The sequence below is a fragment of the Stegostoma tigrinum genome, chromosome 45 (assembly GCF_030684315.1).
Source record: "Stegostoma tigrinum isolate sSteTig4 chromosome 45, sSteTig4.hap1, whole genome shotgun sequence".
Taxonomy (NCBI): Eukaryota; Metazoa; Chordata; class Chondrichthyes; order Orectolobiformes; family Stegostomatidae; genus Stegostoma; species Stegostoma tigrinum.
Window position 1 is genome coordinate 2,615,944 of NC_081398.1, and position 16,564 is coordinate 2,632,507.

Sequence of the window (16,564 nt, forward strand, 5' to 3'; positions counted from 1 at the left end):
AAAAAACTCTTGAGCTTCCAACGCTATTCAATTAAAAGGTAGTTGCTCTGTTTTTTTTTAATTCTATCGACCTGCCTTGCATCTATAATCTTTAATACCCAAACTCAACAAAATCTTGGCTTTGAATTTTCTAAGTCACTACCAGTGTCATCAGGTTTCTGGTGGGAGAGCTCCAAATGCTCACTCCCTGATGTTTGAAGGAGTGCTTCCTGACATCACTGCTGCATTGCCTGCTTTTAACTTTGGATTACATTTGAAACTTGTTCCCCTAGAAGAAATGGTTTCCCTCTATTTGCCCTATTGTTTTTCTAATCCATTCAGACATCCCTTAATCTTCAACACAAGCAAATACAGGCCAAGACAGCCCTGTTTTTCTCGCTACTACACCCGCACTGCACCCTCTACAAGGCCAGCAAGCAACAATCATCACAGTCTACATGTGAAGATATGGTCAAGTGGATTTCTCAAGCTGAGAGATGGTTCAAAAGCATCACTTACCCGGGCTTGTGAACGATCTCTCTCAGAACCCGCACAGCATCGTCATTGCTCATGTTCTCAAAGTTGATGTCATTCACCTGAAGCGGACAAAAGGAGCTTGAGTGAGTGATGCAGACGACACAAGCAAAACTACCCATTCTACAGCCAACAAAAAGGTTTCACACCTGTCATAACTAGATACTGACTCTTCACTTCAATAAGTGGACTTTCAACAGCACTAACAATCACTGAATCTTCTATTATCGATGTAAGAAACATCGTTGGCAAATCATGCAGACACTAATGAAACAGGAGCAGGTGACAAGCTGAAAACTCTATGATGAGTTACATGTTCCCAAACTTTCCAGAAATGGTGCAGAATTCGAAAGATGCAATGTGTTGGAATGCTCCCCACTTGCCTGGACGGGACAGCTCCGACAACACTCAAGCAGCTCAACACCATGAAGGACAAAATATGACTGGCACCCTGTCCACCACCTTCAACATTCAATTCCATAACGCTGACGGTCACAGCAGTATGGACCGTTTATGAGATTCACAGCAGTAACAATGCAAGGCTCCTCAGAGAGCACCTTCCAAAGCTGTAAGCTCTAACACCAAAGTAGTACAAGGGCAGAGAATGCACAGGAACACTACCAGCCGCAAATTCCTTTTCAAGCCATACATCGTCCTGACTTTGAAATACATCACTGCTCCTCCTCTATCACAAGGTCAAAATCCTGGAACTCCCTTCCAGAAAGCAGTCTGGGTGCAGCTACATGACAGACTGCAACAATTCAATAACATCCATTCCTACCTTCTCATTCCACGTCAGGATGGGAGACAAAGTACTGGCCCAGCCAGCAACACCACCATCCCGAGAAGGAATGCAATAAAATTAGGTCTCAAATATGAGAATTTGCTCAGATGGTCAAGTGCACTGTGTCAAAGTGACTTCTTTCCAATCTCCAGTCTGGTGGGGACGGGTTGCTGGTACACTGTGTTTAAATGCTGCTTCCCTGCTAGTAGGAGAGGTGAAGCAAAACAGCTCGCGCAGCAGCTAATCCCATGCTGGAAGGTAAGGGACAACTATGAACATCGACAGTGATCGACTGGGAGGAGCGGTCCCAATGCCTTTGGGACTCTGCTCCACTTCGATGTCAGCAGCATTTAACTACACGGGGAAATGATGCCACTATCCCCGCTCTCTTATTTACTACACCTGTGCACACTATGCAGTGTCCACCTTGCTTACGTCAGAAACTGAACCTTCAGTTTCCAAAACGTGAGGGGCTGTTTGCACCCACCTGTAACAGCATGTCACCAGGTTCGATCCTCCCATCTGCAGCCACTGCTCCACCCTTCATTATTGAGCCAATGTAGATCCCTCCATCCCCTCGCTCATTACTCTGGCCAACAATACTGATGCCCAGGAAGTTGTACTTCTCTAGAGGTGAAGGAAGCAGAATCAGTACTTTTGGTTTTGATTGTGGGTAGGTTCAAGCCAAGTGAGGTTTCAACTGCTGCATTTAGTCAGTGATAGGATTGGTTTTTGTTTTTGAAGAGAAGTGAAAAGTCTGTATTTCCAGAACGCTGCTTATGACCTCAGGCAGTTTGCGACTTTGAGAAATGTGGTCACTGTTATACCGTGGGAAATGCAGCACTCAATTTGCATGCAGAAAGCTCCCACAAACAGCAAAGTGATATATGACCAAGGTGCTTCAGTGGCTTGCTTGAGGGGCAGATATCAACCAGGACGCTTGGTGAAATCCCCCATACCTTTCTTCAGTTATACTGTGGGGTACTACACTTCCTAGGGAGCCTTGGCTAGATACCCATCCAACAGACTGCACCTTCAACAATGTGATATTCCCTGATCACCAGTACTGGGAGTGTCAGCCTGGATTTTGCAAACAAGAGCTACCAGAGCCTTGGCTGACAAACCTTTCAGTTCCGTGCTCCGGACGCAAGCCAAACGACCCTGTTCTCACGCTGAAATTTCTATGCATACGCTAGAGACAGTCACTCACACTGCACTGAAACCTTGGCACCGAGCACACTTGGAACAGCGTGTGCAGCTCTGGACCCCAGTTTTGTTTTTTTGGATCCAATACAATGAAGATTTACTAGATTTCAAGCTGATGCACCCTGGGGTTTAGAATCAGAGGTGGTTTCATCAAACATTCTGAGGCAATTGTCAAAGTACATGCTGAGATGGGGATCTAAAGCTTGGGGTTGCTGTTGAGAAATGGCAGGCAAGGTTACAGTCCAAGTATAAAAGGGGCTGATCATTTAGGACTGAGATGGGAAATAATTTTAAGAGGGTTGTGAATGTTTGCAATCATCCTCCCCAGAACGGTTGCAGGTGCTCGAGCACTGAACGTATTTAAGCGAGAGTAGACATACTTTTAGTGTCACAGGGAATTGAGGGACGATGGAGGCAGTAGTCAAGTACAGTCGAAAGTGAAGATCATCTCTGGTCGGACTGAATGGTGGACCAGGTTCAATGGGCTGAATGATCTAGTCCTGTTCGTGTTTCCAGTGTGGGAGGTTCTTGAGCACAGCCTGTACAACCTGTATCTAGCAGCAGCTTTCCAGATCATGGTTATTCCCTTACCCATGTTCAATGTGACTGTAATGATGTTCAGGGACATTGTCGAGTCAGTGACGCTGCTGAACGAGGAAGCCTGCATGGGATTAGAAACAGAAAAGCAAGGTCAGATATGGACAATTACAAATATTCACAAAGCAACTGGATCAACAGCTGAAAGGGAGAAAGGTGGAGACCAGTCAGACTATTTGAATAGTCCTCTGTGTAGGATGTGTCCAGATGCACCCCTTCACCCCCAGAAAATCTACAAACAATCGGAAATCTACAACAATCTGATTTGCGGGACTCAGGAAAGGAGCATGGATAAAATCTCAGGGTGTTACACGGGATGTTACAGATTGGTTGGGGGGAGGGATAGGGGAGACAGCGTGGGTAAAATCTCAGGGTGTTTAATTGGGGGCGGTGGGAGGAGGCAGCATGAGTCTCTCAGGAAGTAAGAGGCTGAAAACCCTCTCGCTCGCTCAGGGTTAGCTTTCATGATTCAAACAGAAACAGAGAGAAAAACCGTGAGGACAAAACCAACAGCTCAGGGGGTGACCACACACTCTTACACGCTCAAGTCGCGGGGGCCTCTGTTTCCGTCTGCGCCGGTGACGCTTCAGGATCCGGGAGTTGGTGCTCTGTTCTGTGGAGCTGCTGAATCTAGAGGGGGGAGGAATAAACAAACAACTAAAATAAAATCCGAACAGCCCCACCGGGTGCTCTCACTCCCCACTGGTCTGTGTAAGATCACAGCAACAAGCTTGCTGTGAAATGGGTTGTAGAGTCAGTCATACAGCACAGAATAAGAACTTTCGGTCCAATTCATCCACACTAACCAGAAGGACTAGATTAAGCTTGTCCCATTCGCCAGCATTTGACCCATATCTCTCTAAACCCTTCCTATTCATGTCCTCATTCAGATGTCATTTCAATGTTGTAATTGTACCAGCCTCCACCACTTCCTCGATACACGCACCACCCTCTGCATGAAAAAGCTACACCTTACACCCCTTTCAAATCTTTCCCCTCTCACCTTAAACCTATGCCCCTCCAGTTTTAGACTTCACTACCCTGGGGAAAAGACCTTGGCTATTCACCCTATCCATGCCCCTCATGAGGTTATAAACCTCTACAAGGTCACCCCTCAGCTTCTGACGCTCCAGGGAAAACAGCCCCAGCCGATTCAGTCTCTCCCTGTAGCTCAAACCCTCCGACCCTGGCAACATCCTTGTAAATCTTTTCTGAACCCTTTCGAGTTTAACAATATCTTTTCTCAAGGTAGGGGACCAGAGCTAACACAGTATTCCAAAAGTGGCCTGCTTAGTCTTTCAGGAACTAAAAGACAAAAATATAAGACACTGGAGGAGTTGGCCTGCAAACCCGTCCATAACACTTAATTCTCCTGAAGATCAGAAACCTTGTTTAACTCAGCCCTGACTGTACAGGAGGTGCTCCTATAACACGTGTTCCAGCAATGCAAATTGGCCATAATGCAACTGACAATTAGGGGAACACTATTTCTAAAACACAAACTTGTGTGGGCATAGAACATGATACAGCATTATTTAAAAATGCAGCTCATTTAAATAGCAGAACAGACCCCATTTAGCAGAATGCTAAATTGATGGTATAAGTTTAAAAAAAATGAAGTACAGTTTAAAATAATGAGTGCTGTTAAAATATGTACCTTTGAGTATAGTATTTTTGCCGATTATTACATATTTAATATGTAAGAATTTCTGACATTGCTCATATAAGTCATTTCAGGGCAGGAGTGACTGCCACGAGGGGTCATAGTTTTAGGGTGTTAGGAGGAAGGTATAGAGGAGACGTCAGAGGGAGGTTCTTCACCCAGAGAGTTGTGAGCACATGGAATACTTTGCCAGTGGAAGTCGTGGAACCAGAGTCATTAGTGACATTTAAGCGACTGGACATGCACATGGACAGCAGTGAATTGAGGGGAATGTAGGTTTAGGATATTTTATTTTGGATTAGGATTATTCCACGGCACAACATCGTGGGCTGAAGGGCCTGTACTGTGCTGTACTTTTCTATATTCTACGTTCTATACTAAAGTTGTCTGTTGCCCAACCTACTCTTTTCCAGCATTATTTTGAATACAATGTTACTCAAATTTACAATGCATTTTAATCCTACAATTAACTTCAGTGTCAATGGGCTACACAGGAAAGAACAAGTTCCTCTGCTTCACTTATCTGAAAATCTATCCAGAAGTCTGTGCTGATGGAATGTCAGGTCAGATGAGTATTTAAATGGAGGAGGAGGGAATTTTAACGAGAAGTTGACAAAGTGTCAATTTCGGGAGAGTTTCATGGAGCGGCTGCTAGCTGTAAGTTCTACCTCACTTTTGCACTGCTCACCTCTGTTGGAACACGTGTACACTATCACGCAGTGCTGATCATTGCTGGGATTTCTAGTGGCAGAACTCTGTTTAAAACCCAGCTGTCACTTCATTGCAAATACAAGGTCAGATTCATAAATGTATTGCCCCTTTGCAGTATCACCTGTCTGCTAAACTGTCATTATACCTGCAGCTATAAAAATGAAGCTACACAGTTAAGAATTTTGGAAAATAGAATTTGCTAGGTGTCCTCTGTGCCCCTAACCCCGTTTTTCCCACAGACCCCATTATTTATATAGCACGATTTTCTGTTACACAATGCCATGCTGGAATCAACTACCACGTTATAGCAGAACCCCCATACGTAATGATTCGGCCTCCACTGCTCTCTGGGGTGGAGTGCACCAAGGCCAGGTAGTCCAACCTTCCAATCACAGTGCCCTTTGGCCTCTTTCAAGCACAGCACCATTGGCACCCTGCCCTTCCAAATGAAGCTGACATTCCAAACAGAAGCGCTCACTGGAAACCCAGTATCATTGTTATCAGGTGCAGTACAATAGGGGCATTTAAGGGAATTCCAGATAAGCACATGACTACGGAAGAACAACAGGGATATGGACCATGAGCATGAAGAAGGGGTTAGTTTAATTTGGTGCCATACTTGGCACAACATCATAGGCAAAGGGCCTGTTCCTGTGCTGTACTGTCCTAAGTTCTATAACAGAGGAAGAGAAGAGACGAGTGTAGTTGACCAGTGATGCCCGGCAAGTCTAGCAGCATCTGCGGAGAGAAATGAGAGTTAACGTTTCAGGTCCAGTGACACTTCCCCAGAATGGACCCTTCCCCTTTCTCTCCACAGATGCTGCCAGACCTGCTGAGCTTAGCCAGCAATTTCTATTTTAGTTTCTGATTTACAGCATCTGCAGTTCTTTCAGGTTTTGGGGACGCTCAGCACAAATTTTGACACGTCGTAAACTGCAGATGGATGGGAAAAGTCACAAGAGCCAGAGAGCTCTGCTCCTTCGAGAGTGAGGAAGTTCAGGAGACGGTGACATGCCCAAACTTCGGTGAGGAGACGAAAAAGGATAGACATGAAGATCAGGAAGTACAAGTGAAGAGAGAAGACAAGTCAGGGAGACACAGCAGTGGGAAGCAGTGCCAAAGCGGTAATATCATTGGAGTATAATCTGGAATCCCAGTCTAATGAACGGAGGACTCGAGTTTGAATCCCACCATGACATATGGTGAAATTAGAATTCAATTTTAAAAACTTACAAAAGTTTTAGCAATGACTGTTTGCCTAAAAATACAACCATTGGAGTGGACTCTTGACTGCCAACCGGGATGTGCAATAAATGACCTAGCCCACACGATGAATGAATGAATCTGTGAAGCAGAGAGAGAGAGGAAATGGTGTTACATCTACATGGAGTACCTGCTAGCTGCATCATCCTCGTCAGAGTCACAGAAGCTGGTTGTTTCTAGTTCACTGCTTAGGAGTGTGGACGAGCTCTCGTAACCAGCAAGGTGTCGCTCCATTTTTGGGTGTCCATTAACTCTGGGACCTGGAAGGAGGTACAGCATATCACTTTAAAACCATCACAACAGCCGCACGCAAACCTGCTGTAAACATGAAGAAATCTTACCGCACGCATCGGTGAACAAGAGCACTGGGGGAGTGAGTGCTTTTCGAAACAAAAGCGATAACTGAGGGAAAAAATGACATATCCTAACCAACTAAGGACAAACACACACGCACACTCTCAGAAGGTTCCGAATGATGCTGCCAGACATGCTGTGCTTTTCCAGAAATTTCTGTTCCTGATTTATAGCATCAGCAATTCTTTCGGTTTTTACTTAGAAATTCTGATCAGCTGTTGCTCCGGATTTAGACGTCGGTGTGAAGAACAGATTTCTGTCTATGCCAACCCAGGTTACAGCATGCTCTCAGGTGCCCTCCTCCAAAGCCTGCTAACAAGTTTTTACACGCACCGTGCTCCATACTCTCTCTCCGTCGCGGTTTCTCTCTCCGGGACAACACCACTGATTCTGTCTCGGTCTCGTTATCCAAATTCTCCCGACTCCCAGTCACATTTGCACTGCAAGAAATTGAAAAAGAACATTCTCAGGCACATTCGCAGGGGGGTTTAAAAAAAAAAATCACACAACAACAAACTGCAGCCAGCAACATCAGAGAAAAACAACACAGACCCTTGCAAATGATTGTCAAAAAGTGAATAAATTGAGTTGCACTACATCATCCTACAAACCCTCAGAAACTCAGTTTCTAAGATGTACCAAATACACAATATTTTGAGGTTATTTTACATATTAATTAATACTTATTAAAGCAAGGAACTTAAATCCAAGTTTCAATTGGCATGGAATACACCAAACACAGTATTAACTGCACTCACCCAGCCGACGCTTGCAAACCTCAGAACAAGAAGTCTAATTTACTGCATGATTTGACAACACTCACCAAACAATCCCGAGTATGCTAAGGATTATACTTTAAGACTTAAAGATTTAAGATTTCCTGTCTGGCTCACAATGTGATACATTTACACATGTTAGAAACTAATAACAACCACAATCAGAAACCACTCTGCGGGAGAAAAGGAACACATCCAGGCATTGTACCTTTATGAATGAAACAAAAGCATTAATTAAAGCACGGAACGAACAAGCAATAATCCCCTCCTGCATTTTCCAAAGCAATGACTTCACCAGAGTCGACTTGCCAACAATTGACACCCTTACCACCTGCAGTCTAATTTGCTGCTCCCTTTTCAATTTGACATTCTTGGATCTGCCCTGATAAATGAAAGATACAAAACATCAACAGCATATCACTTTGTCAGCAACATACGTAAAGTTTAGTTCCGATTCCTTCATCCTACTTAAGACATTCGTAGCCTATCACAGCGACACTTAATAAACCAGCAAGTTTACTCACTGGAAGGAGGGAGGTCTCGAGTCTCCAATTCCACCCGTTCGTTCGATTGGAGGAGGCACATCTGGCATATTGCTAACTGGGTGAGGTGCTGGTTCTGGCTGTGAGCCTTCAGCAGATACCAACTATGAGAAACATAGCAAAAAAGAGGAGATGGTGTTGTAGATGTCATTATTAATCCACGCTAACGTTCTGGAGACACGGTTGCAAATCCCAACAATGCAGACGGTAACAATTGAGAATTCAATTTACAAAACTTGCAATGATGTGGTGGCAATCACTATTGTAGAAAATCCATTTGGCTCCCTGATATCAGCAGTCCTTTCCTGGTCTGGTTACACATGACCCAACCACGTAGCTTTGGGACTAGAGTACAGTAAAGGCTGGTCTAGCCAGTGATGACCCATGAACAAATTTTTAAAAATTACAATAACAATGAATGTGTGCAAGGAAACAGATATCCATTCAAACTATGCAAGAATTCAGATCATTTCAACGGTGTAAATTGTACAGAATATGTTTTCCCTTGCTAAACGTGTCAGCCTTACAATGCGGCAGGGTCGGTCAGTGCGTTTTAAGGACAGTTATGTGCTCTCAGACAGTGGACCTGACATTATAACCAGTTACATGACGGGGCCGAGGAAAGACAGCAAGCTTGAATATTGTCCAGCATCTAATTCCACACCATGTTCACTTGACTAGGGGCATCAGATTGAGCTTAACTGTAATCTGTTGTTTCTGTTGACCAAGTTACACACACCAAGTTGGGTTCAGATGTGAGAGGTGAGGGAAGGCATAAGTGGAAGCCCCCACAGCAAAGGGTTCAGATCCTGAACACGTTGCCTGAGCACATGGTGGGCACTGGATCAATTGAGGCTTGAAAGGGAATCTGAAAAGGAAGAATGTAAACAGTTACTGGGAGAAGGCAGGAGAATGGCACTAGGCACATCACGTGTTTGGACAGTCAGTTCAAACAACTGAATGGCTGGATGGCCTCCTGTGTGGGGGCAATTCTGAGATTTTGTGACACTATGATGCAGAAAGATAGAAGGAAAAAAACATTAACATCAGGATAATGGAAAGAAGTCCTCACTAAAATTCACTGGTTAGAACATAGAACAGTTCAACACAGGAACAGATCCTTCAGCCCACAATGTTGTGCCAAAACATGACACCAAATTAAACTAAACCCTTCTGCCTGCATTTGATCCATATCTTTCCATTCCTTGCAATATTCATGTGCTTATCTAAAAGTCCCTTAAACACCCCTATTGTATTTGCCTCCTCCACCACCTCTGGCCACACGTTCCAGGCTCCTACCAGACTTGTAAAAAAAACTTGCCCCTCACATCTCCTTTGAACCTCCCCCCCGCCCCAACTTCACCTTAAATGCATGCCCCCCAGTGTTAGACCTGGTTAGCACACCCTCCTGCACTTGGATGCCCACTTTTTGACTCGCACTCCGACAGGGTTCCTGCAAGTTACCAGCAGCAAGGATTTTCCCTCTGGCACAGACCTGTTGCTCAGGAGTGAGCAGGGCACTGAACCTGCGTCCTGGTGCACTCCACCACTCTATCAGAAACTGTTTTACTTACACTTGGCTTTTAATCAGGAAAGCATAAGCAATACAAGCTGGCCATTTTTTTTTGTGGGTGGGGTGGAAGGTGGTGTGAGGGGGGCATTCAGGATACCAATGACCATCAGACACACAGTCTGTAGAAAGTGCCTTCCCCTCTTCCAGTTGGACTGTCGAGTACTTGGCGCTCAACAAAATAACTATGAGACAGAAAGTGATCCCACAGCGAGGAGTGAACAATGACATTCTGAAGGAACAGCTTCCTGTAATAACTCTACCGGTTTAATCTGACACAATAGATGGCAAGTCTAAAGCACTGTCTGAACTTTCGATTCTGCAACAGCCACTTCCCAGAGAAATGATTGTTTCCTTAATTAGCATCCTGAAGGAAACAACATCCACAGGCACTCAGCCAGGACAACTAATAAAGGACCCTAGTGACTTAACCCAACAAAAACTGTGATATGCCCTGCACTAACAACAGGCAGTCTGCCAAAACGGCTAATGAAGACAGCGCTTAGGTGGTACAACCCCTCACAAGATGCATCTTATTTTATCTTGACGCTAAGTCTGTCTTTCCCAGGAAGGAGTACAGTTTCCACACTAGCGGCCCTTTTCACCATCACCCACCCCACAGTGCTCCACATACCCAAAACAAATACCAGAGTTCACAGCTTTCCAAGGAGCGTACTGTGTCTGCTCCCCTCACCCACTGCATTCCAGCAAGCTACTGACAGCTTTCCCTCTGCCCCAACTCACTTAGCATCGTGCCAACTGCTGCGCCTTTTGAGAAGGTGACTAACAGGAAATTGAATATCAATCACACATCTCTCTCACACCCCCACGATACAAGGATAAGTGCAAAAATGAAGTGTGAAGAGGACAGAAGGAGACTACAAAGGGATACAGACGGGTTGAGAGAGTTGCCTAACTGTGACAAATGGAGGATAATGATATGGAACTGTCCATTTGGCAGAAACCATTTAAAAAAAAGCATATTATCCAGATGGTATCGGAGATAACAGCAACTGCAGATGCTGGAGAATCGGAGATAAGGTGTAGAGCTGGATTCAGAAATGCATTTCTGTTGAAGGGTCTAGGCCCAAGACATCTGCCTTCCTGCTCCTCTAATGCTGCCTGGCTTGCTGTGTTCATCCAGCTCCACACCGTGTTATCCAAATGGTGATGGACTGCAGACCTCTGAATGCCAAAAGATCTGAGTACCCCAGTACATGTCTGGTATGCAAGTAATGATGAAAGCTAACAGGATAGTATTGTTTGTTGTGAGGGGAATCGAAGATACGGGGACTTTAGGCTTCAGTTGTACAGGGTATTGTTGAGATCTCATTTGGAATACTGCGTACCAAATTGGCCTCATTTAAGGAAGATTGTAACTGTATTGAAGGTGGAGGTGTACCAGTCTGATAACTGGAATGGACGGGTTGTGTTATAAGTGCAGGTTGGACAGGTAAGGCTTGCATCTACTGGAACAAAAGCAGACATTGCTGGAAAAGCTGCTCAGCAGCTCTGGCAGCATCTGTGGAGAGAAATCAGAGTGAACATTTCCGGCTGAGGGACCCTTCCTCAGAACGGAGGATCTGCTGGAGTAAGAAGTGACTTGATTGAAACATATGAAGTTGCTGAGGGTTGTTGACGGGGAAAGGGTGTTTCTTCTTATGGGAGCATCTAGAATTAACAGTCACCTTTTAAGACCAAGAGAATACCCATTTAAGACAAAATTAAAGTAAAGAGAAGTTGTTCTCTCACAGCATAAAGTCTTTAGAAGTCTTGCCATGAAAAGAAGTTGATAGCAGAATCCTTAAATATTTTTAAGACAGAGATAGGTAAATTCCTGTTAAACAAGGGGGTGGAACACGGATTGGGGGAAATGTGGATACGAAGTTACAATCAGATCTGATCAGTCATGATCTTATTAAAGTGTGGAACAGACTCGACTACATCTGCTCCTACGGCATCTGCTTCTCTCCCTATACATCATTGCCTTTGACTAACTGAGCCAACATGGGGGTGAGGCATGAACTAATGGAGAATCATGAACCATACTGAACAGCCCAGGGCTGTCTTCTCAATCGTTTTCCGTGAATGATAAACTGTGATTATTTTATCTGAGATGTATTTTCATTGGTGAGATCAGATGTAGGGCCTATTCTCTCGCAAACTCAGCTTCTATGGTGTTAGTTACAGTTTTCACATAAGCTTATCATTGTTGAAAATAGTGTCAATATGAAGTAGAAATAAACTTACCTCAGCTTCAGCCTCTAGCAAGCTAGTTTCTGGGTTAATATTGTTTGTTCTCGGAACAGACAACCACGATCAAGGATAAAAGGACAATGTATAATCCCAAATGCTACCCTCTCCAATCAGAGGAAAGGGAGCTTGCTCTGTCCTTTCAGAATCCCCTTTGGGAGGCAGATCGACTCATTAACGTGAGTAGGAGCAGGCCATTCTGCCCTCCAGACTTCCCCAGCATTCAATAAGGTCATTGCTGTCAGGGCTTTTTGGATGTTTAGACTGTGTTGTCCTACCTATTCTTGTACCCACACTGACTGCCAAACCGACTCCCACACCACACCTGCTCTTATACCCACAAGGACTACGTGTATTTTGATTCAGAAATATAAACCGGGAAGTGGAAGGTTACAGTCTCCTGCACTGCAAAGAATGAATCAGTTGTTTCTAACAAATCCAAGCAAGACCAGAATGGTATGGTGTTCACTTAAATGGTTACACCACTCAGAGACAAGTTGGCACTTCGGGTTTAACAAAAAACTGGCCTAACTAAAGCTCTCCTAGTTCAGTCACAGTTTGTCACGGAACTGAGAGTAATGCCAGTTGCATTTAGACCTCTGGAAAGTTCAAGCCCAAGACAGGTCTCTCCTTCTCTCAGAATCACAAAGAAATGGCACTAAAAGTTTGTTGAAGGAATAACTCCCAAGTCAAGAAAATAAAACCCTCTGTCCGACTGACAGGCTACTGATCGCCGTGGCCGACAACACGATATTATTGCCGCACAGTGGCTCATGGTTGGTAATACTGTCTCTCAGCAACAGGGGCCCTAGTTTGATTCCACCCTTGGGCAAGTGTCCATGTGGAGTTTGCATGCTCTCCCCGAGTCTGCGTGGGTTTCCTCCAGGTGCCCCAGTTTCTTTCCACAGTCCAAAGATGTGCAGGTTAGATGGATTAGTCATGGGAAATACAGGATTACAGGGATGGAGTAAGGGGGAGGGCCTGGGTGAGGTGGTCTTTGAAGGGTCAGTGTGAACTTGATGGGCTGAATGGCCTGCTATTTATGGTGATTCTATGATCATCAAACAACAAAAGAACGATAAGAAAGTGATCTCATTCCACCCTCATGGCTTGGACTCCTGATGCACAGTATTTGTTCCTTTTTGCATGTTTCTTACCTGTTAGTTTACAGCGCAACTGTCTGTTTTATTTGTGAACGAATGGGCTTGTTTAGATTTAAACAGGGTATCGTTTAAGTTCACTTATTAGTAATTAATAATTAGTCTTCCCACTAGTTAAACAAATCAGTTGTGTCTTCTCATTTATTGATGAAACATGGTATTTCTTTTATGTCAGATAGAAGTCATGGGACAGTTCATGAAAAAGTTTGGTTTGAGTTCCAACATTAAAGTAGTGACATTGCTGATCTGACTGTGGCTTTCACTCCACATTCCTGCCTTCCCCGACAACCTTTGGCTCCAATATTACTCAAGAATGTAAGCCTGTCCTAAAAATACTTCACGTCTCTGCCTCCATCACTCGAAGGAAAGAGTTCCAGAGAGCGGAGAGCCTCAGCAAGGATACTTCTTTTCAGCTTCATCTAAAATGGGACATCCCTTGAGTTTGAATCATACTTGCTTGTTCAAGCCACTCGTGTAAGGGGTTACATCTTTGCTATGTCCATCCTGTTGTGACCCCTCAGGACTGATTAGTCTAACCTTTCCTCATAAGATTAAACACACATCCCAGGAATTGGTCAAGGTTCATTTCCAGTCTGTCCATACCACCGGCCCCCCCACCCCCACCACTGCCTGACTGTATCTGGCCTCAAGGTGCCACAGCTAAAAGCTCGACGCTAGCAAATTTTAGATCCAGAGAAGCTCTTGACCATCACACATATAAAATAGACACAGTAATAGACCAGTCAGTCCCTTCAGCCTGCTGTGCCTTTCATTAAGACTAAACTTTTGTTCCAATTTCCAGATTCCCGTCTAAACCTGATCACCTTCGATGATTTCCCTGGTCAACAAAATTCTATCCACCTCCGCTTTAAAAATATTCTCTGAAACCCCTCCATCTCTCTCTCTCTCTCTCTCTCTCTCATGCTCCAAACTCCCAGGAAGAAATTATCCTAATCTTACATACAGGATTGTCAAACTCTGGAATTCAATTAGTTTCTTCGCTGCATTCTCACATCGCAGTCCTCTAGGACAAATGCTCGGTCAGTTTGTTTAAAATAGATCCTAATGGTGTTAAGGCAGAAAAGCACAATGTACTCGTATCATTGCCAGCTTGTGGTAAAGGTAGTTCGCTGCCACAAACCTTCCGTTCACCAACCCAACGATGTTCAGGTTAGGTGGATCAGCCATGGGAAAACACAGGGTTATGGGGATAGGATCTGGGTGGGATGGACATTGTGAAGCCTTTTTTTTTAATATTCATTTACAGGATGAGGGAATCACTGGTCAGACAGTAACTATTGTCCATCCCTAATTGCCCAGAGAGCAGTTAAGAGTCAACCACTTTGCTGCGGGTCAGGACTCACATTGAGGCCAGACCAAGTCAGGATGGCAGTTTCCTTCCCTAAAGGACATTGGTGAACCAGATGGGTTTTTCCAACAATTAGCAATGGATTCATGATCATCATTAGGTTCTTAATTCCTCATATTTACTGAATTCAAATTCAACCATCTGCCATGGTGGGATTCGAACTTGGGTCTCCAGAATGTTACATTGTTCTTGGAATAACATACCATTCGGCCAATATGACCCCTGCTCTTCTGGAGTACTGTATCCAGTTCTGGTCACCCAGTTATAGGAAGGTGATTATTAAGCTAGAGAGGGCTCAGAACAGATTTACCAGGATGTTGCCAGGTGTGGAACATTCAAGTTATGAGAGTTTGGATAGGCCAGGACTTTTTCTCCCCCTCCGTTTGGCGCATAGGAGGTATGTACAGAAGTGTATAAAATCATGAGGGTATAGATAAGGTGAATGGCAGGTGTCTTTTTCCTAGGGAGGGGAATTTAAAGACCAGGGAGCGAATTTTAAGGTGAGAGGAGAAAAGATTTAAAAAGACAGGGTGGCAAATTTCTTTACACAATGGGTGGTTCATGTGGGGAATGAGCTTCCCGAGGAAGTGGTGGATATGGTACAGTTACAAAGACATTTAAAAGACATTTGGATAGGAAAGGTTTGGAGGGATGTGGGACTAGTTTAGTTTGGGATTATGGTCGTCACGGACTGGTTGGACTGAAGGGTCTGTTTCCGTGCTGTAGGACTCGGACTCCAAGCCGCTGGAAAACCCACTACAGACTCCAAACAAGGTCCTCTGACAGTGCTGCTGTTTTCAGTACTTACCCAAGATACAACCCTCCCGTTGAAGCAAGGCAGCTTTGCATTGTCATCAGAGATTTCTTCTTTCACAACACTGAAAACCAAACATAGGTCAGAATGAAAAGCTGTTAACTGACAGCTGGCCGTACAGAGGAACAAGCATTTTCTAACAGGAAACAAGAGAACACTTCAACAAAGCTTCAACTGAAATATTCCAATGATCATAAAACATCGTTACTCCCCTGGCTGTCACTCACTTTCACATTTTTAATAAAAGACTTGCATTATTATAGCACCATTTACAAAGTCAGAATTTCCCAAAGCTTCCTTTTTTTTCCAAACAGTCTATGAGTGTGCTGGTTGATCAAATATTTCAGATAATCAAGAGATCCGCATAATCAAGGTAAAAACACACACCACATAGTAGAAAGTTAATGCGGGGTATACACATCACTGTTATACTTTATTGACAGCATAAATCACTCAACAGTGTAACTTTGCCTTAAATAAAACTTAGCAGCAGACAGCCTTCTCACTCACACACTCAAATGACCATTCCGACTATGATAATAGAGTAAACTTTCCAAATATTGACTGGGAACACTATAGTTCGAGTACTATAGATGGGTCAGTTTTTGTCCAGTCTGTGCAGGAGGGCTTCCTGACAGTATGTAGATAGGCCAACAAGGGGCGAAGCCACATTAGATTTGGTACTGGGTAATGAGCCCAGCCAGGTGTTAGATTTGGAAGTAGGTGAGCACTTTGGTGACAGCGATCACAATTCTGTTATGTTTACTTTAGTGATGGAAAGGGATAGGCATATACCACTGGGCAAGAGTTATAGCCGGGGGAAAGGCAATTACGATGAGATTAGGCAAGATTTAGGGAGCATAGGATGGGGAAGGAAACTGCAGGGGATGGGCACATTAGAAATGTGGAGCTTATTTAAGGAAAAGCTCCTGTGTGTCCTAGATAAGCATGTACCTGTCAGGCAGGGAGGAAGCTGTAGAGTGCGGGAG

The 16,564-nt window shown here is 44.3% G+C and overlaps 1 protein-coding gene across 1 annotated transcript in view; it reads right to left on the minus strand.

Annotated features, from left to right (window-relative positions):
* LOC125448777 (segment polarity protein dishevelled homolog DVL-2) overlaps nt 1–16,564 on the minus strand; it is a 34,083-nt gene that overhangs the window by 15,601 nt on the left and 1,918 nt on the right. Inside the window, exons 2-9 of the mRNA XM_059642570.1 lie at nt 15,570–15,639; nt 8,392–8,513; nt 7,425–7,531; nt 6,868–6,997; nt 3,640–3,730; nt 3,095–3,164; nt 1,785–1,924; nt 499–575 (exon numbers count right to left, since the gene is read on the minus strand). Of these exons, the coding sequence (XP_059498553.1) occupies nt 499–575; nt 1,785–1,924; nt 3,095–3,164; nt 3,640–3,730; nt 6,868–6,997; nt 7,425–7,531; nt 8,392–8,513; nt 15,570–15,639 (807 nt within the window). The remainder of the gene's footprint in view (nt 1–498; nt 576–1,784; nt 1,925–3,094; nt 3,165–3,639; nt 3,731–6,867; nt 6,998–7,424; nt 7,532–8,391; nt 8,514–15,569; nt 15,640–16,564) is intronic.